The sequence below is a fragment of the Meles meles genome, chromosome 15, assembly GCF_922984935.1.
Source record: "Meles meles chromosome 15, mMelMel3.1 paternal haplotype, whole genome shotgun sequence".
Classification (NCBI taxonomy): Eukaryota; Metazoa; Chordata; class Mammalia; order Carnivora; family Mustelidae; genus Meles; species Meles meles.
Window position 1 is genome coordinate 52,700,108 of NC_060080.1, and position 27,137 is coordinate 52,727,244.

General features: G+C 34.1%; 1 protein-coding gene across 6 annotated transcripts in view; it reads right to left on the reverse strand.

Moving 5' to 3' along the window:
• The window catches only part of ZNF638 (zinc finger protein 638), an 82,189-nt gene that overhangs the window by 9,708 nt on the left and 45,344 nt on the right, over positions 1-27,137 (reverse strand). For all 6 annotated transcript variants that reach the window (XM_045979228.1, XM_045979232.1, XM_045979227.1 and 3 more), the window contains 12 exons: positions 23,664-23,714; positions 21,680-21,748; positions 20,666-20,752; positions 20,333-20,401; positions 19,930-19,970; positions 18,029-18,160; positions 16,090-16,218; positions 14,754-14,795; positions 14,009-14,143; positions 11,880-12,005; positions 5,855-5,892; positions 194-1,415 (listed from right to left, as the gene is read on the reverse strand). In XM_045979228.1, the coding sequence (XP_045835184.1) occupies positions 194-1,415; positions 5,855-5,892; positions 11,880-12,005; positions 14,009-14,143; positions 14,754-14,795; positions 16,090-16,218; positions 18,029-18,160; positions 19,930-19,970; positions 20,333-20,401; positions 20,666-20,752; positions 21,680-21,748; positions 23,664-23,714 (2,141 nt within the window). The remainder of the gene's footprint in view (positions 1-193; positions 1,416-5,854; positions 5,893-11,879; positions 12,006-14,008; positions 14,144-14,753; positions 14,796-16,089; positions 16,219-18,028; positions 18,161-19,929; positions 19,971-20,332; positions 20,402-20,665; positions 20,753-21,679; positions 21,749-23,663; positions 23,715-27,137) is intronic.

Genomic DNA, 27,137 nt, shown 5'->3' on the forward strand with positions numbered 1-27,137 from the left:
AAATTACAAACTTGAGCTTACTATTCTAAATGTCTACTGGCTTCCATCAGTGGAATCATTAAGAGAAATGGGAACTTGGGAGTGGAGTGAGGAGATGAAAGTACAAAACAAATTACATCTCCTACTCCAAAGCTACAACAGCAGAGTTACTCATTTCAAAGATACATTGAGCCATTCTTCCTACCCTCCTCACCTTATTGTTGCTGTCATGCCGTTTCATGACGGAGGGTCTAGCCTCTGTTTCCTGAGATTGTTTTGTAATATCCCTGTAATCCAGTTCAGAATCCTTGCCTTGCAGGGCTGAGATCCTTCCACTGCCTCCTCTGGTAACACCGCTCTGACTGGGTTTGAATTTATTGCTGCTTTCAGCCAAGCCTGACCTGGCGCTTGTAGGTTTAAGGAGACCCAACTCCTTGGCTGAAAGCTTCTTTTCAGCATTAATTTGATCTCTGAGTACAGATTTCAGAAAACTTTTCTGGTTCTCGGATTTTGAAGTAGCTTTTGCCTTTAGAGAAGAGACCATACCGGCTTTGATGCTTGATTTAGTGCTAGATGTATTTGATACAGCCAACATACTAGTTTTACTAGTTTCATCAGGCTTATTAGCCTGACCCATTCCTTTATTCGGGTATCCCTTGGTCACAGCATTTTCTGCAGGCTTTTCTTTCACTGCTGCCACGATCTTTTCCAACTTCTCTGTAACCATCCTAGCATCATTCTTTTCAGCCTTCTCTGTTCCTATTTGCAGATCCATTCTGGTTTCTTTACTATTAAATTCATTTTCCTCCTTTTCATCCATGTTACTTTTCTCAGAAATTCCCTTTGTGCTCACTGCCTTCTCATCCCCAGTGGAAATTCCTGGTACCAAGGCCACAACACAAGTAGATGGTACGATTTCTGAAACAGTTTCATGTTTGTCCACTTCAGCTACAGCCTCTATCATAGACTGTGTAATCCCAGAAAAGAAATCTTCTGCTTCAGATGGAGATTCTTCTAGAATTCCTTTGATGTTCCTTTCTTCTATAAATGCAGTGTCAGATGTTGATAATTCTGTTGTAGGATTAATAATTTCCGCCTCTTCCTTCTCAAAGTCACTGGTATACACCTGCTGATTTAAAATACACTCCTCTACATTTTCAGTGAATAATTCAATACTTATTGGAGTGGATGCTACAAGAGGAATTTCCACTTTGACCTCTTCTTCTTGAGTTTCAATTTCCAACGTTTCAATAGCAAAGTCAGAGTCACACAGTGCCTTTTCAGGTTCTTCCTCACAAGTTTCTTCCTGCTGTACAGATGTTTCTGTTTCAACGTTGGGAACAGTTTCTTCTTCAACCTCACTAGGTTTAACAGAGAGACTATCAGCTGCTGTTTGGACCTCACTTTCATCAATTGGACTGTTTTTCAAGTCAGGGCTAAAAGTATTTAAAAACAAACAAAAAAAAGAACACAAACAAAACACAAACAAAAATCAAACTATGATGAGAATTCAACCATTATAAATAATCCTGTTGATGCCAATTGTTAAGACTTCCTGATGCATTAGTAATAAGCACTGGGAAATCCAGCCAATCAGAATTAAAATGGTTAGGATGTTTTGACATAAATATGTAAGCAATATAAAATTTTAAGAGATCCTCCACACTGCCCTGAAGATTTCTTTTTAGTTCAAAGGAAATAATGGCAAAATTATGACCACTGATACAATCCTTACAACCAATTTTTTCCTTCTGTGTCACATTTGCACTAGACATGAGGCTGAACATGAATCTAAGACATCTCAAATTATTAAGATCTTCCCAACGATGGTTACTGAAATAATAAAATGTTTGTATAGTTTTACAATGAAACTAACAGTCCATGCACTGAAATTTAAAATTTTCAGTGAATCTTATCTAAAAGGAACAGAAACTGGTAGGGAGAAAAGGCTATACTCCTAACAATGTCAACTTTTTTTTTTTTTTTTTAAAGATGTAAGACAGATTTGTTTTTCCCAAGAACTGTATTTATTAATAACAATACCTAAAAGAAAACTTCCTTTGGAAGTATCTTTTAAATACTCTACTGGATTTAAAGTTAGAGGCAAAACAGAGAGAATCATCTTAACATAAAGTAGGTGCCTTTGGCTACTTGAGAAAGTATATATTTAAAAAAATCTTCCCAGTTACAGAGAATAACTTAGAATTCTAATACATAATTTAAAATTTTAAGTAAAATTATTCAGAAGAAATGAAGAAAATACATGCCAAGTACAAGCAATTGATCTTATTTCACTGTAGTCTTCCCAAATCCAAGGTAAACAAAATGTGTGGGATTCTGCAATTCAACTTATTTCACGGAGACAGAGACAGAATAAACTATTTTTATATTAATGTTCCATAGGTCAGAGGTTATCTTGAAGAGTGACAAGAAAAATCTTAGCTTCCAAAACAATGTCCAGCATGCAGTCAACACAAATCAAATTTAACAAATACATTTGCTTATTACATTAGAAGCAACTGGTTAGAGGAAGACACCAGAAAGTGATGTCGTATCAACACCTCATAGTAAAGAATATTGGTTTTTTTTTCCTCCTACTTTTCAAGGAAGGAGGGGATGAGACATCCCCTTGATATGCTTCCCAAAAAGTGGCCATAATACCCTTTAGTCAATGCAAGGTGATGTGTTCTGTGTCCCAAGATGTTAATATTTCAAAACTTTGGAAAAAATAAGTGCTACCATATCAGGGTCCAATCATTTGAACCAATAAACTGGTCTTCCCCACCTAAGATGGTTAAGTTTAAACTTCCAAAGGAGATCTAAGAGATCAAAGAGACACCTCCTGATGAAGTTATAGAAGCAGAGAGTCTGAGGAATTTAAGTTCAACAGTCTGTAACCACACACCTTAATTAGTATGTATTCTACTCATTTGTATAAGCTTCCTCTGTATGCTGAAAGTGTTTAAAACTTCTTTTTTGAAATTATTCACATCGCTTAAATTCAAAAATACCAATGGCTGATTTTAAGTGTTCCAAATTCTTAGATCTAGTTAGAATAAAACTTGTGGCCCAGCACAAATACGACAAAGGTAAGAAGTTCTGACATTCAGTTACAGCAGTTATGTAAATAATAGCTCTCAAATGTGAGCTTTCATTTTTAAATTGCTAAGACTTATTATCTAATAAGGAAGATTAAATTCAAATTCCTGCCTCATTACAGAACTGCACCGTTAACCCTAAAGGCTTTACAAATTAGGGCTATACAAAAACAGCAATCTACTCAGCTAGAAGGGTAACTGGAGATTTTGATTCCAGGCTCTAGGATATACCAAGTCCTTCCCCTTTACCATACTTAAAGTTTGTCAATAGAAGAAGCTATTATCTTTTATACAAAATGGATCACTATGCAGTTTCAATACTTCAAACATAGAGTATGGACCTACTTGAAAAAATGACTTAATATGCTGTTTGTTTGTGTTTGTCTTTTAAAATTACAGTGTTGGGGCACCTGGGTGGCTCAGACAGTTGAGTGCCTTTTCAGCTTGGGTCATGATCCCGGATCCCAGGATCGAGCACTGCATCATGCTCCCCACTTGGTGGGGAGTCTGCTTCTCCCTCTGTCCTTCACCATGCTTGTGTTCTATCTTAAATAAATAAATAAAATCTTAAAAATAAATAAAATAAAATTACAGTGCTTTTTCACAGAATTCATTTACCAAAATTATGTCTAGTTCTTTGGCTAATATGGGAAAAAGTCTCCATGTTCATGAGGTTAGCCTGAAAAGTCCATTTGAGATGTCAAATAAATGAAATTATTAATACCAGAGTCAAAAAAAACTTCCAGTCTTTTAGAGATCAAAGGAAAACTACGTCTTATTTTGGGAAATGCACAAAAAGAAATAGGAAAGGAATTCAGGATATAGGTATCTAATTTCTACCTCTGACCCACTTCCATTCCCCCATAATACCACAGTTTCAAAACAAAAAAAGCTGGGTGTGAGAACAAAGGTTAACAACCATATGCTATACCTTTCAAGAAACTTTAGACTGCAACTTAATACTGGAGATTAGTATTTATTTAAGAGAACCACTGAGTACTTTCCAACATTGTTAATGGGTTGGTGAAAACTGTACCTTGCATCCTTATTTGGAGCCTTAATCACATGAAAGGTAAATATGGTTTACATGGGAGGGGATGAGAAAAGGCAAAATGTAGAATATTACTAATATATCCATAAGAGATTTCCCTTAAATAGGAAATATATTTTAAGACTTTACACTAATTATAAACAAAAGGATCACATTCATGACGAACCAGTACCTGCAAGTCCTTCAAAAACAAAAACAACACAACAAGCACCAGTATTTCCCCAGGATCAGTTTACTCCAATAAAGAAATGTGAAGTATTCAGGCCCCATCCCACATCTTTTTTTCTAATGTCATGTAAGTCAGAAAAAAACTGACTGTAAAATGGAAATTATTAGTACTAGAATTTTTAAAATTAACTTTTTAAGATTACCATAATAGGTAACTATCTGTAAACTCCTTAAGAAGAATCTCTGATGGGGAAGTCAAGATAACGAGAGGAAAAAATGACCAGAACACAGACAATAGCTGTTCTTGCAGACCTAAAACTATGTCAAATGAAATTTATAAAATGAGATTAATCCATAAAATGAATTTTCGGAAAAGCCTATTCACTTAGCCAGTTACTGTGGCCAACTGTAGGTCCATCTATATTATATGTAGCATTACCTATTTATTGCCCTTTGTGGGCTTTTAGAACCAACAGTGCTGTTGGTATTACTTCTTAGACATGTGAACGTAATTGGTATGAAGGTGTACAACTTAAAAAAAGGTCTGTGCTGACAATATACGTATAGCAAACCTAATTGCTTAAAGTTACCACTATATTTCAAAGCACTCTTAATCATCTTTATCATTTAAAAGCCTCATGTAAAAATTACTAAGAAAAATCCATAAAACACCCTGCTTTTCAGGCATCTTAAAATTAGCACATCAAATTAAACAAACTTTCCATATTTAAACACTTTTCGAAATGCTCTTTCAAACTGGTAAGCTCTTACCACATTGACCTCTAACAAATAAGAACAAATCACTTAGTATTAAAGAGGGGAAAGAATTCTAAATCAGCGATTTCCAATGAAGAGCAGTAAAAAGAAGGTTATTAGTTGGTGGGGCAAAGGTGGTGATAAAGGCGGTATTCATCAGGATGAAAAAGTCACTGAGAAGAGGGTGTACTATATGTGGTCAGACCAAGACTGTGAGTCACTAGCCCATGTATACACTGAAGAACAAGTTTTCACCTTTCATCCAAGCTTTCATACATTATTTTGTTTTATAAATATCTTTTGCCCCACTCCAGTTGTCTTCAAAAAGTATCAAAATATATACTGAACACCTTCTTTTTGAAAGAACGTACAAAATGATTAAAATTTTATTACTGTGTTTAACAATTTTGGAATAGAAAAATCTACAAGAATGTAATGCTGATAACGGAGTTGAGCTGTTCAAGAGTTTAGCAAAACATTTCATAAAGAAGTCTTATTTATGTATTTAATTCAAATTGTGTTTACAAATTTCGTTTTTCTAAAAAAAAAAAAATCAATAAATACCTGAAAGAGACTAAAAAACAAAACAATGCCTGGTCAAACAGTCAAAAACAAAAAAACAAAAAAACAAAAAAAACCACCAAAAAACCACATACATACACCGTAACATTCATATATATATACAAAACAAACATGAGAGCTACAAACATTTTGCTACAAGTGAACAATTATCATAAAATACAGAAACAAAATTCAGTAATTAAATACTTGCAAAAATGTTAGTAAGTGTAAAGCAACATACCTTTCTTTTCCTAGTTCTGGGTCTTTGTCAGCTTGAGTCTGTAACACAATTCCACATTTCATTAGAAGCTATTCTAAGGGATTTTAAATATTTAACCCATCAATGCTATGTTTTCTGTTCTTAAAATCTAAGCTAAAAAAAACAAGACCACATCTTAAAAATATATCAAAACAGTTTCTGGTGTCCACTTAACTATCAGGTTCTAGAATTATTTTCTTTCTTTCTTTTTTTTTTTTAAAGATTTTATTTACTTATTTGACAGAGACAGAGAGACATCACAAGTAGGCAGAAAGGCATGTAGAGGGGGAAGCAGGCTCCCTGCTGAGCAGAGAGCCGGATATGGCGCTTGATTCCAGGACCCTGAGATCATGACCTGAGCTAAAGGCAGAGGCTTAACCACTGAGCTACCCAGGTGCCCCTAGAATTATTTTCTAATTAGATAAAGAGCCCTAAGTTAGGTGATAGAGAATAATGGACAATTAGTGGACAATTAATGAGAAAAAAAGTCTCCTTAATGTTGATATAAAATAAGAAACTCTTTTGGATGCCTGGGTAGCACAGCTGGCTGAGCATCAGACTTGGTTTTGGCTCAGGTCATGATCTCAGAGTCCTGAGATCAAGCCCTGCATCAGGTTCTGTGCTCAGCTGGTAGTCTGCATGAGATTCTCTCAGCCCCTCACCTCTGGCCCTCCTCCCATGTGTGTGCATGCACATGTGCACGCTCTCATTTTCTCTCTCTCAAATAAATACAATCTTACAAAAAAAAAAAAAAAAGAAAGAAAATTTTTTATCTTTAAAGGCTTGGAAATCTGCTTTTATTTTTCAAGAATAAAAACCTGAAATATCAACACCTTCATTGTCCAATTATTATTTAAAAAGACTTCTATCAATAAGGGAGATGAGGTGACTTATAAAGCTTTCTACTCTAACACCTGGTGGCACCTGGGTGACTCAGTCGTTAAGCGTCTGTCGTCAGCTCAGGTCATGATCCCAAGGTCCTGGGATGAGGCCCCTCACTGGGCTCCCTGCTCATCAGGAAGCCTGCTTCTCCCTCTCCCACTCCTCTGCTTATATTACCTCGCTTGCTGTCTCTGCCAAATAAATAAATAAATAAATAAAATCTTAAAAATAAAAAAAAAACAACCACAAATACCTAGAAGTGCTGAACAAAATTTAACAATCCTTTTTCTTTTTTGAGCCCAATGTGGAGCTTGACCTCATGACCCTGAGATCAAGACCTGAGCTGAAATCACAAGTCGGATGCTTAACCAACCAAGCCACCCAGTCACCCCTAACAATAATCCTTTTTTTTTTTTTTAAGATTTTATTTATTTGAGAGAGAGACAGTAAGAGAGAGCATGAGAGGGGAGAAAGTCAGAGGGAGAAGCAGACTCTCAAGGAGCAGGGAGCCCGATGTGGGACTCGATCCCAGGACTCTGGGATCATGACCTGAGTCAAAGGCAGTCGCTTAACCAACTGAGCCACCCAGGCGCCCCTAACAATAATCCTTTTAAACATACTTCTGAACCACAAAGAAAATCAATGTCCTAGGGCCTGAAACAGAAGCAGAATTAAAATTCAATGCCTACGCACCAAGCATAGGTCCAGACCCTGGACATATCAGTAAACAAAACAGCAAAAACTATCTGTTCCTTAGAGCTTACATATACCAGCTGTAGGCTGCCTCTCTGGGAATCAAGTGCTCTGAGTTAGAATTACCTTTCTTTAGATATATTAAAAACTGAAAATTATACTTTAAAGAAAGTTGAATAATGTGCTTAGAAAGGATTTCTGGTGTAGGTGATGGGAGTCCCAGAGTAAAGGCCTTCTTTATTGGGGCATTTTCTTGGGTATTCAGTCTACACTCTCAATGACAAATAACCAAAATTAAAGAAGACAGTTGATAAACCCCATCCATATTATTTATAAGCAGTCTTCCCATTCATGGGAAAAGCTTATAAGGGGAGGAGAGCAGCCTGCATGACAGCAGAGGAAATCTGTATCAGATACCTGTATTAGCTAACTTGCTTCTTTATTCATAAAGAGAAAAACAAATGCACAACAGAGAGTAAGATAAGGATACAAAATGAACTAAAGATATTTCAGACAATGAAATGCTCCACAAAATCAGTATAGGTGCTACTTCCAGAAAGAACATTAAAATTTAAAAAGAAATAATCAAAGAAATAGTAAGAGAAAGACCTTTTTCAGGTAAAGGAACACACTAAACTTTATAAATTCACTGAGTGCTCTAAAGCAGGATATATGAATAAGTCCCAAACCAAGATAAAACCTTGCTCACTGGGCTAGCCATACTGATCCTCCCTGGAGTTTCTGAATCATCCAATTTGTCCTTAAGGACTTAACACTTGCCCTACAGTTTAAAAACCTCCTCTCCAGGATGCCTGGGTGGCTCAGTGGGTTAAAGCCTCTGCTTTCGGCTGAGGTCATGATCCCAGGGTCCTGGGATCGAACCCCGCATCGGGCTCTCTGCTCAGCAGGAGGCCTGCTTCTCTTCCTCTCTCTCTCTGCCTGCCTCTCTGCCTACTTGTGATCTCTGTCAAATAAATAAAATCTTTAAAAAACAAACAAACAAACAAAAACCTCCGCTCCTTTTTATTGAATAATGTGTTTTATTGCCCTTCAATTTAAAAACCTCCTCTCTTACTTTGTTTAGGTCTCAAATAACTATTCCTCAGAGGGACTATCCCTGCCACTGTAAAATAAACATTCCCCCCAATCCATTACTGGCTACCCTTTTATCTTGACTGGTCTCCATAACACTTCATAGCATTTCTTAACCACCTGACACTGAGTGTGTGTACATGTATAATCTTTTTATAGACTATCTTCTCCACTCGAAGTATAAGCTCCTTTAGGACTAGGATATCAACTCCTGTTTATCAATGTAGTCCAATGTCTAAAACAGAGCTACCATAGAAAAGGAATTAGATGGGTATTGATTGAACCAATCAATAAATGCTAAAAGTTTTCAAAAGAAAAAAAAAAAAACATAACGGTATGATTAGACTCAGCCTTCTCGGGGTGCCTGGGTGGCTCAGTCGGTTAAGCATCTGCCTTGACCTCATGTCAGGAGGCCAGGGTCCTGGGATCAAGCCCCGTATCAGGCTCCCTGCTCAATGGGGAGTCTGCTTATCCCTCTGCCTCTGCCACTACCCCTACCCCTGCCTGTGTTCTCTCTCTCTCTCAAATAAATAAAATCTTAAAAAAAAGAAAAAAAAAAAGAATCAGCCTTCTCCTTAACAATAAAGTTTAAGGGGCACTTGACTGGCTCAGTAGGTAGAGCATGCAACTCTTCATCTCAGGTTTGTGAGTTCGAGCCCCATACTGGGTGTAGAGATTTATTAAAAATAAAATCTTAAAACAAAACAAACAAAAAACCCAATACAGGTTAAGAAAAACAATGAAAGGAAAAACAATCTGGGCAGAGAATTCTCCATCCAGACAAACTATGAATGAAATATGTAAAAACAAAATAAAGTCAATTTCAAATACACAGGGATTCAAAAAGTTCACGGTTCACAGGGGCGCCTGGGTGGCTCAGTGGGTTAAAGCCTCTGCCTTCGGCTCAGGTCGTGATCCCAAGGTCCTGGGATCGAGCCCCACATTGAGCGCTCTGCTCGGCAGGGAGCCTGCTTCCTCCTCTCTCTCTGCCTGATTCTCTGCCTACTTGTGATCTCTGTCAAATAAATAAATAAAATCTTTAAAAAAAAAAAAAAAAAGAGAAAGTTCACTGTTCACACCTACTTTCTGAGGGAAAATTATTGCATCCAATAATTTGTGATCTAACAAACAGAAAAGCCAAACAAGAGAGGAGGAGATACAGAATCCAAGAAATAACAGAAATTAACCTAAAAGAGCAACAAAAAGAAAATAAAGGTGTATAGTTGCTTTACAAAACAAATGGCCATAAATTTAGAACAGGGAGCTTTAACAAGAGAGTAGACTCTATTCAACAAATAGTAATTAATGGCTTGAGTAATATGAAGACAGTCTTCCCTTTTCCTCTCAACAATAACTGCCCTACCACAATTGTACAGGAAAGCCATAATCCAAAAACTGAAGAAAACAAAAACAGCATCATTTTGAAAAATGAATGGAAATATAAGAAAGTGACTTCCAAGTCTACAAGTTATAGATACGCTATTTCCTTCTTTATAGAGCTGCTCTCATACTACTGAATTCTGTAGTATCTTCTTAATCAAGATACAAAAAATACAGATATTATCTTTCAGTACTTAGATTTAAGCTTTCATGCTTCTTAAACAGAGTAACTATAGTTATACAACTAAATGTTGCAATGTATACCTGAGTAACATTACAGTTAAAAAAATGAATGGGGGGTGTCAAAGAATAATACAAGGATGGTAATTAATTAGCTCATTATAAACATGGTCAATTAAAAACCATTATTTAAAAAATTGGGGGATAGAATTAATTTCCATTTCCTAGTCTAGTTTAGGCATTAACTACTTCTCATAAAGACCATTATAATACCTTGAAATCAGTCTACCTGCCACAGCCATCAATTTATCATTTGTTAAATTAATATAATGGACACTACACGACATGTTCAAGATTATGAGGCTACCTTATCAGGTGTGGGTCTAAGTCTACAGTAAAACAATGTGTTTTTCAATTTAATAAGCTGTAAAAATAAGGTTCCGAGTAAAAGCTTGGCAAGTAAGTATCATTCAGGCAGATGTTTTCTATAATCATTTGTTTCATTTTAAGTCTAAAAATTTGGGACTGTATTTTTAGAAGAAAAATTTCTGTATCATCAGTGCTCACCATAATTCTGAATAAAGTAATAACTTCAAAATATCAAAACACAAATTTTCTTAAAATACCATGTATTGCTGAGGGAAAAAAAACCCTAAGAACTTACAAATTTTTCCTGAAATTATCAGGTTAAACAAGCTACTCAAATTTGTGCTGAAATCAGTATCTATCATGGGGTGCTGGGTGGTTCAGTCAGTTAAGGGTCTGACTCTAGTTTTCTGCTCAGGTCATAATCTCAGGGCCATGAAATGGAGCCCCGAGGATTTTCTCTTACCCACCCTCAACCCCTTCATTCCCTTTCTCTAAATAAACAAATCTTAAAAAAAAAAAAAAATCAGTACCTACCATGATGCATTTACTTATAGATACTCTAATTTGATTTTAGACAGTGGAATTTTCTTTATCTTGAGCTAGCACAAGATTTTTAGCATATTAATAAACAAAAAACATGCAGATACCAAATATAGGCTCCATTATTTACCTCCTGTAATGGAGATACAATGAAACTATTAGAAAGAGAAAACAACTGAGTCTGAATTTAACTCTTTCAAAAGTGGATTACTTACAGTTTTCATACTTGACTCTTATGTCTTATATAAGAGTTTATAATAAAGAAAAGAATCGGGGCACCTGGGTGGCTCAGTGGGTTGAAGCCTCTGCCTTCGGCTCAGGTCATGATCCCAGAGTCCTGGGATCAAGCCCCGCATCAGGCTCTCTGCTCAGTAGGGGGCCTGCTTCCCTCTCTCTCTGCCTGCCTCTCTGCTTACTTGTGAACTCTCTCTCTCTCTCTCTCTGTCAAATAAATAAATAAAATCTTTAAAAAAAAAAAAAAAAGAAGAAGTAAACTTCTTTCTATCAGGAGGCAGCCAAAATGGACTCAAAGTAGATTCTGCACTCTGGAGAGAATCATTATCATGTTACATATATGGAATCATTCTACACATATGTTCATAACAGGTTTCAGAATGAATATGCTACCTTTTTCAAAATTATTCAATTTATTGTAATTTAGACAAATTTACACTGTTCCATAAATCATGAAAATTGTAGTAGTGACTGCAATACAAATTTCTAAAAGAAAGAATATCTAAACTCAATACCAGTTTGGCTACTCTCTAATTCTTGAAATTTCCTTCAGAGTACATGTTCTAGCTTTGGAAGAGTGACCTTTATACTTTCTTCATTTTCTAAAAGCACAAAAGTTGACAGAAATTCATCTTACCTCTGATGAGTCCATTTTTGGAGATAATGTGCAGGTCAATACATGGTCACCTATGTTCTGTGGATTTTGTTTCAGAAAGCTATACATTGACTGAGCAGATTCAGGGCTATCTAACTGTAGAATTGCCTTTGGAGAAGATTAAAAAATATATATATTAAATAGTTCCTCAAAAAACTGAAGTAGAATTACCATATGATCCAGAAAGTCCACTCTGTGGTAATACCCCAAAGAACTGTAAGCAGGAAATCAGACATTTGTACACCCATGCTCATACCAGTGCTATTTACAACAGTCAAAAGGTAGAGCAGACAGAATATCTATCAACGGATGAGCAGATAAACAAAATGTGGTATATGCAAACAATGGATTATTATTCAGCTCTAAAAAGGAATGTAATTCTGACATATGTTACAATATATGCTGGAAGATATTAAATTAAGGACAATAAGCCAATCAAAAAAGATCAAATATTGTATGATTCCATTTATAAGAAACAGCTAGAGTAGTCAAATTAATAGAGACGGAAGTAGAGTGGTAGAAAGTTAGTTGTCAGGGGCTAGGAAGAGAGGTACGGAAGAAGTGGTGTTTCATGGACAGGGAGTTTCAGTTTGAAAAGATAAAAGTTCTGGAGATGGACTAGTGACGGTTGTATAACAACATAAATATACTTAATGCCAATAAATGGACATTTAACATGGTTAAAACAGTAAATTTAATTATATATATTTAAGCACAATAAAAACATTCTTTAATTTTTCTGAAGAATAGATCAATTTTTCTTCCAGACTTCAAATGTGATTACAAAGGTAATCTTCATTTCAAAGGAAACAAGAAAAAACAATCCTTAAAATGTTCCAAAGTCCAGGCAAAACAGAAGAGTATGATAGGTATTTTTTTTTTCGCTTTTTTTTTTCCATTTTATTTATTTTTTCAGCGTAACAGTATTCATTCTTTTTGCACAACACCCAGTGCTCCATGCAAAACGTGCCCTCCCCATTACCCACCACCTGTTCCCCCAACCTCCCACCCTTGACACTTCAAAACCCTCAGGTTGCCCCAACCTCCCACCCCTGACCCTTCAAAACCCTCAGGTTATGATAGGTATTTTTAAGAAATTAAAAAAATAACTACCAGAGGATTAAACATATGTAAAGTAAAAGTCAAAATGACTTAGACCACCTGTCTTCTCCCTTCCCTCCTGTGTCACACTATTTCTAGAGTATCAAACACACTCTATGTAGCAGTTAGAAGCATGTCAAAGAAACTAGTATCTACCTTTGGTGAATCAGTTCTGAAGCAAACACTGTCAACTTTGATATAAAATCCTACCTTTCTAGGTAATGTATAGTTGCTCAAAATCTAATTTTACTAGACAAGTATCTAAATTAAATATTAAACAGAGAGGGCATAGCAAATATAAACAGATTAACAATTTCTTTTAAGGAAGAACAAAACCCCTAAGGGATGATCACTTTGTACTTCTTTCCATATAATGAAACAAAAAGAGCTAACTCTCTATGTGCTTTATGGCTAGAAAGTATCTGGTAAACACCTTTTTTCATTTTACAAGTAAGAACTAAAAGTGTAAATCAACTCAGCCAAGGTCACAAAGGTAGTAAAGGCTAGATGAACTCAAGTCTAAACTTTCCCGTAAGATAATGCTCTTTGCACATACTACGCTTCTCCCTTGTGCAAGTTTTATTTTCCATTGAAACTAGGAGTTCTGGGGCACCTGAGTAGCTGGTTAAGTGTCTCTTGATTTCGGCTCACGTCATGATCTCAGGGTTGTGGTATTAAGCCTTATGCCAGGCTTCCCACTCAGTGGGGAGTCTGCTTGAGATTCTCCCTCTGTGCTCACTCGCTCTCTCTCAAAATAAATAAATAAATAAATCTTAAAAAGCAAAACAAAACAAAAACACACTAAGAGTTCTGAGGAGAAAGTCATCATCTCTTTCTTTTTATTATAGCCCAAGAGAAAATATGCTGATCTATCATAGTTCTGCTAAGAAATGATGTTTATAGGTGCTTCAGCTCAGAAGACAGATTAAAAGTCACAAACCTGAAGAGTACAGGGTTCAGTCATACATTCTCTACCGAACATATAGCTAAACCAGGAGGGACCTTGTTACCTTGTTTTTATTACTCATGAATACGTGGTGAGCCACTTTTCCAAACTGAAGTCCAACACAGAGCACACACTGAAGCCCATCTTCTGGCAAGTTATCAAGATGTACAAATCGATCGTAAATTTTATCTGTATTTGCCTGTAATTTTTTTTAAGAGACAGCACAGAAAAAGAGAAACACAGCTCAAGTATCAAACTATAAACACAGATTAACAGTAATTTAATTTTTCAGAGGTCAGATGATACCCTCTCCCAAGAGTAAGAAAATGACTATGTGAGTGAAGACAGTGAGATCTTAGTTTTAGATTTGAGTGATCAATGAAACAATATACTCAAACAAGAAGTATAATCCTTCTTCTATCAACACAGTATTTACCTAAAACACTTTATAACTAATCCACTTAATATAGCCCCAGTATCTAGAAAATATTTCACTTTAGGAATTACCATGACCCTTTACTTCTTATTTTACCAAGAGAAGATCCATCTGACACTTTCATCACCCCAATATTTTATTTTTTCAATTTAAATTCAATTAATTAACATATAATGTATTATTAGTTTCAGAGGAAGAGTTCAGTGATTCATCAGTTACATTTAACACCCAGTGCTCATTATATCACATACCCTCACCATCACCTCAATGTTTTAAAATGAGCAGTAAGGTTTTCTTTTATTTGTAACAGGTGAATAACCAATGTTTCCATCAATTAAACAAGTGTACAAAAGCATTTAAATGCAAAACTTACCTCTGGATCATTTTCTTTAATTAAGGTTGTAAATATAGCTTCCTAGAAAGGCAAAACAGAGGAAAAGTGGAAGATGTAAGTCTTCCCCATACATATATTTATTTATTCAGGGTTTGTAACAACCTAACCTATATGAATAAGCATTAAGCACTGTTTCATAAAATGAGAAGTCAGCAGAAGTTTTGTTCCTTCTAAAAATCTTTCCTTCTTCCTGAACAAATTATTCAAGTCCCACCTTAATACACTTCAATTCTTCCCATTGCCCTAAGTACATTAAAGATTAATGTGGTGGTGTCAGGGGAGGACATTCAAATTCATATATAAGGAATAAGAGATTTACTTTAGCAGACAATTAGAGAATTCAAATTATAAAACAAAAAGTTAACTAAGCAAAGTAGGGGATAAGGAAGAACAGAAATGTAGGTTAGCAAAAAAAAAAAAAAAAAAAATCCACACAACAATGTAGAGTATTAAATGTACAGTTATTTAGTACTGTTGACTACGAAAAAGGCTAAGAGTAGCCTGAGACAAAAATGTCAGAGCTGGCAAAGGAAGGGCTAGCTAACGGATGGCTTACCTGTATAGGAAAGGAACTTTATCTTACAAGATTCTGGTTCTTAAACTTTTTTTTCTTTTCAACTATACTGACACATATAAAACAATTCTACCATTACATCAGAGTGATTCGCAATGGAAGACTTTCTCAAATAACACACATTTCCACCTTCCTCTAGAGATTCTAAAAACTGCTTCATGCCTCTTAGTTGATAATAAATAGTTGATAATAAATGTTTGTGTGCCACAAAGAAACAGTGAAGGGTTTCTGAATCAGTTGACTTTGAACAGATTTATATTCTATGTTAGTCTCATTACTTCATGGAGAAAGATTTTAAGGGAGACAAAACTAAAGGTAGGAGACATAAAGAACTATTTAGCTGGAGTTTTCAAGAAACGAAGCAATAATGGATGGGATAAAGGGGGAACAAACTACAGAAATGTTTATGATTTAAATTATATAAGACCTAGTGATGGATGACATCCCAGTTTGGAGGACAGATAACAGCAGTAAAATAAGAATACACAGTTGTTTACAGATAGTAGTTTTCAACTTTTTTTCCACTCTGACATACAGGAGGGATTAGATTCCCTCAATATGGAAGTAATTCTCAATCACTGGGATAGGAGACTGTGAAGAGACAGGAAGCAGCTTTTTCTTAATGACTCAGAGAAAACATGTAACCTGAAGACACAAGCTAGAGCATATAACCAACTACAATAAACCCGATCTAAAAACTTATAATATTCTAGTAAAAATCATGCTAAGTCTGTTATTTACCTCGTCTTTAATATTCATGTTTTCAGGAACCATACTTATTGAGAGTTGATTTCCATCCATTGATATTGGGAAGCAGGTATAAAATTTTATCATAGATTCTGCAGATTTTCTATTTATTTCCATAAATATCTTTTAAAATAAAAAGTACAAGAACAAAAAAATACATGTCTTGAAGTTACTTTTTCTTGAAAAGATTTAATACTAAGAGTCAAATAACTTAGTAAACATTAAGATAATGCATCTTCGGAAAGTGAGGCCAACAGACTCAGGGTATTACAACCGTAAGGAAGCAATAATGAATGAACGAACTCACAAGGCAATACTAAAGAGAAATAAGAGAGGACGTTCTAGTAAATGACATTAAGGAAAATCTTATTTATCTCATTCATCATTGTAGTCTTAGTACCTACAGCAGTATCTAGCATATAGCAGGTTTTAATAAATATTTAAATAAATAAATTTAATGACTGATAAAATATGAGAAATATGAGAATTGAAAGAACCAAAGAAATGTGTAATGATTACCAAGTTATTTTAAATTTTGTTTTCCTAATTATAAAATTATAGTTCCATACATTTTGGTTTTAATTTTCATCCCTGCGTAAACGAATAGTTGAACATTCTTCTCTGTGTTGATAGTGAGGCAGAAATCTTCCATATATTTGATCAGTTGTAATTTTTTTCAAGGAATTATGTATTTGTGTAATCTGCCAATTTATTTATTGAACTTTTAACATTTTATAGTGTAATCAGGGTATGAATCTTTGTTTCCCTTTTACACAAATATTTTTAACTTTTAATTTGCATCTTGCTTTATGTTAATTTTTGCTTATATGATTGAATCTCGTATTTTTCCACATAATAACTAGTAAAGTATTAAATCTCTAAATAGTAATTCTACTCAACTCTAATCAAAATTGAACAGATAATAATCTACATTTTCTGTATCTGGATTTCTTATTTAATGTATCTACTTATTCTTTGGCATATGATATAAAGTATGAATCTGAATTATTCACTTCCAAATTTCCACAATTTCCCCCTATTTCAATGTACTGTCACATAAAAAAATTATTTTATTAAAAAACTTATTTTTATGCTCATCTCTAAATAAAAACAGTTTTAATGAAACATAATTTACATATCATAAAGTTCACCAGTATAGGTGTAAAATTCATTGTTTTTTTAGTAATTTATGAAGTCATGCAACCGTTCAAATAATCTACTTTTAACATTACGTGAAACTGCATTTAATCACTCATATTCACTCTCTTCTACTCTATTTTCTGAAGCACACTGGCTCTGGCTACCAGCAAACATCTATCCTACTCAATGCTCTCTAGTGATCCCCAATTCCTTTCTAATATAAGAACACTACTATCGGCCACTGGAATGGTGGCTCCATTATTTAAACTCTCCTGAAATCTCACTCTCTATAAGATACCTTCCACAAGTTGTTTGTATTAATATAGTGTTTTTTTTTTAAATTACAAAAGCAGTATGTACTTATTACTGAAAACATAGAACACAGATAACCTAGGTTATTCTAAGTACTGATGACATCTCTGAGAATGGTTACTTCCCATTTGAGTGCAATTGGTAAAACAGAAGGAATACTAATAAAAAAGTGCTACAAAGCTTGTAAGTTGTTATAAAACTCTGTATTAACATATTGAAGATATAAGACATTTCTTTAGACTAAAATTCTGAGCAAAATTTTGACACATTTAGTAAGCCATCCTCCCCATCGTTAAAACTAGGTCAGATCAGAATAACACTAAAATACGGGATGTTTTATATTTTAAAAATCCCTTAGCTTGAGTGGCTTAATTATTTTGAGGTGCTCCTTTTAAAAAACCTTTCTACTTTTTAGTTTTTTAAACTTAATGTTTTTCAAAATGTGCTTCAGACAATATGAACAGCTATTATCAACGCTTACCTTTTTATGAGATGATAAAATCAAAATATCCTTTAAACCACCAAATGGTTTTACTAGGTTGTAAACTTCTTCTATAGAATATCCTTTATTAGGCAAATTAGAAATAAGTACCACACACATTTCCTCTGTTTCCTTCAAAACAAATTTAAGAGTTGACATTCAAACTTCTTTAACTGCTTTTATATTTACTTAAGTTTATGTGGCAGATCATGGTATGTTAGTATTTAAACTGCATTTAATACTAAACCTTATCAATTAAGAAGGCCGGTCTGAACCTCAAAACAAAAGAAAATGCAAATTTCCTCTCTTCAAGTACACAGCATAATTTCAGTCATATGAAGGCGTTTTGTTCTCTTTTTCAACCACTGCTTAAAAACACAAGTTTAAGGCGGCAGCTGGCTGGCTCAATCAGGGATGCATGCGACTCTTAATCTTGATATGAGTTCAAGCCCCACAACTAGGTAAGGAGATTTACAAAAATAAAATCTTTAAAAAAGGTAAAAATAAAATAATAAAAATAAAAATGGAAGTTTATTTATTTTTAAAGTGCAAGTTTAAAAACACCAGTTTTTTCTCTGACCACAACTCCTTCATGCACGGCTGCCATTCCTGTGCTATGCAACGCTAACATCCCCAAGCTCCAAAACAGAACATAGCTTTTCACCTTGCTGAATAAAATAATCTTTTAGGTAGTAAAATTAAGAAGTTTCCCTGGTGGCTTAGAAAGCTTTCCCTATAACGCAATTCCCACTACAAAGTAAATACTTTCACTTCTGCCTTATTTTCTTACAATCTATTCTTCAAGAGGACTCTCATCAATACCAGTTTTTCCTTTTAGTGAATTTTGAGAAAAATCCCCAAAGGTGTATTACAGTACAGTGTAATAAGTAAAGTACAGTGACTTTTCTTTTAGGAAAAAAAAAAAAGTGGGGGGTAAGGACGGGGAAAACCAGAAATTATAATTTTCATAAATTTTCATAATCATAATTTTCATAAATCAGCTGAGAATGATTTTCAACTACCATGTCAACTGTGTTCATAAATGGTTCCTTTGTAAGTGCTTTAAGTCAGTCTATTTGTGCTTTAAAATATTCTTCCTGAAACAAAATAGTTAAGACATACTACTTAGTTACTACTTGAAGAATGCATCTACCAGTCAAAAATAAACTTACTGTTTAGCACTTTAATGATCTCAAGATCTTAACCAGCAAAATATAAATTAACAAGATATTAATACAGTCAAAATCACAAGATGAACCACACAACAAAACAGTAATGTGAACTTTCTGCCCTTCAAATGAAACTTCAAATCCTACTCACTATTCTAAAAACACAGAGAACTGGTATTCTAAATATTAACTTATCCCCCACTTGCCTCTAAGAAAAAAGAAAACAGATTTCACAAAATTCTACTGGTTTTAATTTGACAATCTGCTTTTCTACTCAAAAACCCATTTTGGCCTAAACTTTTTTCCTGGTAAAAGGTAAACCTCAAAAACATGTACATTTATTGATAATCTGCACTTTAAATTTTTATAACTTACTCTGCGACTCAAGCCCTATCTAAAAAGTCACAAATGACAGGGGTGTCTGGGTGGCTCAATTGGTTAAGAATCCAATCCTGGACTTAGGCTCAGGCCATGATCTTAGGGTCCTGAGATCCACCCTGGAGCCAGCTTAAGATTCTTTCTCCCTCTCCCTCTGCCCCTCCCCCATCTCTCTATTTAAAAACAAAAACTTAAGGTGAAGCAATAAACCTCAAAAAAAAAAAAAAAGTCACAAATGACAGGTTTTTCACCATGCCAAATCCTGTACATTTTTTAGTGGGTTTACAGTCAGAAAAATATATTGTGTCAAAGTTTCCTACGCTTTTAAATAGTAAGTAAAATATAAAAACTGACCTTGTTAACTGATTCTTTTTCTGTGGACTCCACAGCAGCTTCTGAAGATACAAAATAAGGTAAGAATTCATGCAGATATATTTTATTTACCAAGATCCCTCTTTTCCCACAATGGATTAAACAGTAGCTGCATGAAAATGTACACAACTAACAAAATACTACAAAATGTAAGAAGGAAATAGCTACAGAAATAACATTTCATTTTATTTCTTGTAAGAGCAAAATTTCAGAAAAATCAAGAGGGTGGTGACCTGAATCATAATATTTTAAGTTTCACTAGTATGAGCCTGATAGTTTAAAAAAATATACATATATATATGACACAAAATCAAAAATCTTATTTCCTTAAAATTTGATTTTCCATCTTTAAACATAAGAGAACAAAATAAAACCTTTGACCTACCTGAAATAGTTTCCTTAGCACTATTTTCAGTGGCTTTGACTTCCATACTGGTCTTTATTTCAGAGTTTTCTGCATGAAATAGTCTGCTTTAATAGTCTAGAAAAACACGCTAATATAATTAAACTAATGAATCTAAACAGGAACTTAAATTAGCTTATTTTGTCACTAAGTATCCTTAGACTGACCTAAGTCAAAGCTAACAGGCTTTTCTCTGAAAATCAATACAACAATCCCTTTGAAGACTTTAAAGCAAAAATTTCAAAATATACCTCAAATGTACACCAAGAAGATCTAAAGAAAGCACTTAAATGAATGAAAGGATTTAGAGCTTACCTGGTACAATCACAGGTTTATTGGCATCTTTGTTTTTGACAATGCCAGCTTTTTTGACCTCCAAAGACTTCTTTCCACCAGATTTTGCTTTTAAAAGTAGAAGTGAACAGTTATTCTAGGATCTGTTCAATCATTTAGCATGTTTCATACTCATATATATAAGAAATGTGGTCCAACTTCATTATAAAGGCAGTTTCTTTTCCACATATTTATTATTTCCACTTATATCTGTTTACCAATAAGATTAAAAGCATATTTAAAGGGGTGCCTGGGTGGCTGAGTTGGTTAAGTATCTGCTTTGGCTCAGATCATGATCCCAGGACTCTGGGACTGAGCCCCGAACAGGGATCCCCGCTAACAAGCCTCTCCCTCTGCCTCCTGCTCGTGCATTCTGTCTCAAATAAATAAATTTTTTAAAAAAACAAATTTAAAATGATACAATCTTGTTGATGGCCACTAATGGGCCACAGGCTTATCTTCCATGTGGCAGAAGCATGTCATAACCACAGAATTTTTTTTAATAATTTCTACAAAGGCTCTTCAAAATTAGCTTATATATTAATGAACAGATCATGTTAGTTTCAACATGTCACATTTCTTCCTTTATGGAGGAAATACATTCTTTTAACAGGGAAAGAAGAACATTTTTTGGAGTAACAAACTGAAAAATTTACAAGCTGGGGAAGGTAATATGAAGTGACAGCTCTAAAAAATGAGGAAAATAAAGATTTATAGGGGGAAGTAGCAGAACAGTTTATAATTATACAGCTGTCAAAAATGTTTCCTCTGCAAAAATCTGCAGTGGCACACTGTCAAAGACCAATATACCAAAAAATAGTAGTCCCATTACGTGTCAGGTTTTAAATTTCAAAGAAGTATCTTCTAAACCTTTCAAGATGTTATTAAATACTATAAATCTTATGAATTTCAAACTTGCTTTTGATAGTATCTTTATTATATTCTTCAAGGGAGGAGTAAGAACAAACTTAATCCTCTTCTTCCCAAAAGTCTTACCTGTTTTGATTGAAGCTTTACCTTTAGCAGCTACTGTTACCACAGACTTTACAGAACCCGCTGATTTCCCTAAATCACAAAAGTTGTAGTCAAATTGGTTTATTTAACTAGTATCAACAATCCCCAAATAACCTCATAAAGAATATGAGTGACAAACCATATTTTATCCAAAACATAAAATGTTATCTTTGGGGCACAGGTCACTTTCTAAATCAAGCAATAACAACGTCTTCAGAAAAAAGTATCACTAAAGTAAGAATTCACCTCCCCAGAGAGGTACTTAAAAAGAACATTCAGGCAAGTTAAATAAATCTTTTAATGTGTGGACCAACTAAGAAGCAAAATTACTAACTGCAAGGATATAAAACAGTCCCATAATACTTTTAATGGTTTAATAAATAGTTATAATTAGGGTCTCCCAGCTGACAGAAAAGCATTCAAGAACACCTTCATCATGGTTAAGCCACATTAAGCCTACTTTGACTCATTCCTACTGGGCTCTATGTGAACAGGACTATTTAAATTGTTCTGACCCTTCTTTGTACATATACATCTGTTACTCTTGCTTATTTTCAAAGATAATGTATAAAGACTGTGATCATCAAAGTGTCATTGAAAAGATCACCAGAGAGCAAAATCCCTTTCTATTCAGAGAGCAACAGAGGTTTAGCTCTGAATTTAGGACTCATTAACAACTAGCAAGGCTGCACTATGAGGAAAAAAGCTCAGAATCAAATTACCAGTAGATCCAAGCTGAATTCCAAATTAAATTGTCAAGTCTTGGAGAATGAACCAATTTCTATGTATATTTGCCCATTTGTAAACAAGGGTGGTGACTGCTGTAATTACCTGAGGATCCTTTTAAGAACATGGTTATGCTTTTAAAAAATTATAATACAAATAAAACTACTGACATGTAAAAATCAACTGAACTGTTTACAAATTCACCCTTTATATCAAAGATAGACCCTAACCTTTGCCCAAAAAAGATTAATACCAATCTTTTATAGAGTATCACCTAACCAGTCATTTCTTAGTCAACCCCAAGTTTGGAGACACTGCTGTGTCACACGAGCTGAGCCCAAAGGGCCTTTCAGTATTTCTTTCACTATCCCTATATTATACATCAATTCACTTTAATACTTCTAGCTGGGCACCAGAACTTAAGGAAAAAATATGGAGAATTAATTTCCCAGCACAGTTAAGGGGTGGCTAAGCAGCTTTAACACCCATTTCCCCCTAAATCTCTATCAGAATTCCCATAAACTTACCATCAAAGTAATATCAAACTGTTTACTAAATAAATGCATCCTCAAAACAAGAAATCTAGCTTCCCCTGACCCCTTCAGATTACTGCTTCAAAGAAACTCCTTTATGAAAATTCTGGATCTGCCACTAACAATGGTATTTACCAATGCAAAGCTGCTTCCTTTCTACTATTACAGAGAAGATAATTTAATACATTGATTTCTATCCACTTAAAAAGATTACCCTAAACTAACAAGCATTTAGCAGAAATGAAAAGTAGGAAGGATAATGCAAGAGGAAGGAGAAAAAATAATTACTTTAAAACCCGTAAGGGGCATCTGGGTGGCTCAGTCAGTTAAGCGTCCAACTCCTGATCTCAACTCAGGTCTTGTTCTCAGGGTGGTGAGTCAAACAACAACAACAAAAAACCCACTAAAATCCATAACAACTGAAATAAAATATAATTTTGCTGTTTGTTATCTGAGCTATTTTATAAAAGAAACTTTACAGATAGACCTCAATAAAAGAGAAAGAGGGAAATTATCTTATTTTGATAATTCCTACAAAGAAGGGGCATTACCTACTAAGTCTCCTTCCTCAGAATTTCTAGATGGCTAAAAATTTAAAAAATTAGTATATACCCACCACATACTTTGTCACATGAAATTCAAGACAACTGTTATATACTTAAGTAATTTAAAGTTAGTATGTCTAGAATTCTAGTAAAAAAACATACCTGAAGACTTACTGACTTTGGCTCCAGATGTCTTGGCTTGTCCAGTTTTGGCTAATAAGAAAAACATTATCAACAATACATTACGAATATTATCATTTAGACTTAGAAAAGAGCTAATCTGGCAATGACTGAAGAAACACTGTAAAAAAACATCCTTACACTCATCTTTGTATGCTTGTGGAACTATATAGGTAAATTCTGAGACATATAATTGCTGAGATGAAAGGAAAAGATTTAAATTTAACAATATTAAATTGTTCTACATGAAGACTGTACCAACTGATATTCCCCATCAACAGTACACAAGAATGGGGCTTCCAATCTCCACACACAGTACATAAGAGAAATTATTAATCACTCCAATCTGAGATGGACACTGATACCAATTAATTTTTATTTCTTTAATCAGGAATAAAGTTATATTGACTTTCATATGTTTAATTCAACACTAAATCTTTCTCTGTGATCTGCTATTCTTAATATTTGCCAATTTATCTTTTGGGTTGTTGAGGTTTTCTTATTTATTAAGAGGGCTTTACATATTAAGAAAATTCATCTATATCACAGAAGTAACAATTTTTTAAAAAGTTATGCAAAATACTTATGTAAAAATACTTTTTGCATAATCAAGTATTTTCCTGAAAGGGAAGGATGCCCTCGCTCTGCAATTAAAACCAAACAAAATAACTCTCCATATTTTCTTCCAGTACTTTTAATTACCACCTTGTGAATTACAATCCAGCTGTGATTTATTTTATTAACATGCTTTACTTTTACAAAGTGACAAGGCAATTTAATGAGTAATTGATCTTTTCCTTGATAATTTAACACATTACCACAATTATTTACTGATGTTCCATATGTTCTAGGAACTACCTCTGGAATCTCTCTGTCCTACTGATCTTTTGTCTATTTGTACAACTACATGAAACTATTTTGAGTCTTTACCTCTGTTATTTATTTTAATATCTGTTGGTGCTCATCTGTCCTAATTACACTTCCTCTGCAGAATTTTTCTGTCTATTCTGTTAATTCTTTATTTATAAACTTTATAATCAACTTATACAGTTTAAAAATCTTATTGTTTGTATCAACTATACTCAAATTAAAAAAGAATCTTTTTTATTGGGTTCCTAACATTATCTTAATATAAGAAAAAAAGGCACATTACAATGGTGAGAAGCTTTCTAATTGAGAAGCTTTCTATCAAGCAATGAGCTGTTTTCCACATAGCATTTCTTTATGCCTTATAGTAGTAGCTTAAAATTTTCATAGTTTTTACCCTTTTTATTATTTTAAACAGAATATTTTATTAGATTACATGTAAGTGGCTATTCTTTCTACACAATAAAGCAACTGAAACTCTAAATTAATTATGAAAATTAAGGTGGCTAATTAGATTTTAAGGCATTTCAGTAGACTCTCTTACATTTATTATCATACATACACATTTGCAAATAATAATATTGAATCATACTTTCCAATTTTTATGCCTCGTGACTTGCACTGGCAAGTGGTTGTTAGTTTTAGAACAGTATTTAAGTTACTTCACAGAAATGATGAGTATCCCTTATTTTGTCCTTAACCTTAATGAGAACACTTCTACTACTCTCACTATTAAGCCTATGCTGGCTTTTGACTTGATATATGTATATGTTCATATGTATATAAGCAAACGTGTGTGTGTGTGTGTGTGTGTGTGTGTATAAATATAAAGCACACTAGCATATTAAGGTAGTTACCCACTTTAAGAATTTTTTTTTTGATGCTAGGAATGGATGTTGAATTTTACCTAATATCCTCAGCATTTACCTTTTCTCTACTTAATATGGTGAACTGAATTTAAAAGATTTTCTAATTTTGAAACACTTTTATATTTCTGATGTGATCTCCTCTTGGGCACACCATTACCATCCACTTAATGTGCTCCCCGCCTCTACATGCTACAATTTTACTTAAAAGTATTACACCAAAAAATGTTTTACATCAGTGTTCACAAGTAAAATTGTTCTGTAACTTTAATTTATTATAACCACTTTATCAGCATTTCAAAACATTTAACTTGTTTTTGAGATTACTATAAATTCACAAGGAGTTGTAAGAAGTAATTGGGAAAAAATTCCATACACTTCACCCTGTTTCCCCTAATGGTAATATTTAGCATAACTACATACTATGTTACAAACAGAAAACTAATACAATCTACCAACATTTCCAGTTTTACATACTCATTAATGTACAGTTAGTGCTATGCAATTTTATCATAGATGTGTAGACTGCAGTGACCACTGTTCATGATACAGAATAGCTCCATCATTAAGGATCCTTCCTACTACCCACTTACAGCAACAGCCACTTGTCTCTCTCCTCTTCACCCCAACAACCACTTGTCTATTCTCTACCTCTATAGCTTTATCATTTCAACAATGCTGTATTAAAAAAAGCTTGTATTTTTTGGTATTTTTTTCATTCAGTATAATTCCTCTGCAATCCATCCACGTGTTCCTTCTATCAATAATTTGGGCCTTTTTATTGCCTAGTAATATTCCATGCTACAGATACATCACAGTTTAACCATTCACCCACTGAAGCACATCTGCCTTGTTCTCAGTTTCTGACTACTACAAATAAAGATGAAAACATGCATACAGAGGTTTTTGCATGAACAGGTTTTGTGTAAATGTAATTCATTCATCTAGGATAAATGCCCAAAGAGCATAATTGCTGGGCCCTATGGTAAGAACACACTTAGTTTTGTTTAAAAAACAAAAAACAAAAAACAAAAAATTGCCATACTCAGGTGCCTGGCTGGCTCAGTCGATAAAACATGCAGCTTTTGATCCTGGGGTTATGAGTTTGAGCCTCACACTGAAGGCAGAGATTACTTAAATAAATAAACTTAAGGAAAAAAAAAACAAAACACCTGCAATATTCTTCTCTGTACCATTTTAAATTCCCAACATCAATGTACAAGTTTCTCTACATCTTCAATAACATTTGGTGCCACTATTTTCTTAGTTTATCCTTTCTGAGAGGCATACAGTGTCTCTCTCAGCATTTGATGTCCCTATTAACCTGCTTTTTCCTGTTTCCTTCTTTCCACCTCCTTTTTTAAAGAAAATACTCCTTTCCTCTAAATGTCATGGAATAGCTGAAATAGAACTAGATTTATTAATTCCTTAAAGGTTTGGTGGAACTCATACGTGGAAACTATTTGGGCAGAATGCTCTAAATGGAGAAATAAAGGACTTAAAGTCACTTTTAAAAAAACGTTTAATTCCAGTGTAGTTAACATACAGTGTCATATTAGTTCCAGGTGTATAATACAGAAGTTCCATGTATTACTCAGCGCTCACCAAGATTAAGTGTACTCTTAATCCTCTTCACTATTTCACCCAACTAACCCCTCACACACCTCCCCTCTGGTAACCATCTGTTTGTTCTCTATAGTCAAGAGTCTGTTTTTTGGTTTGT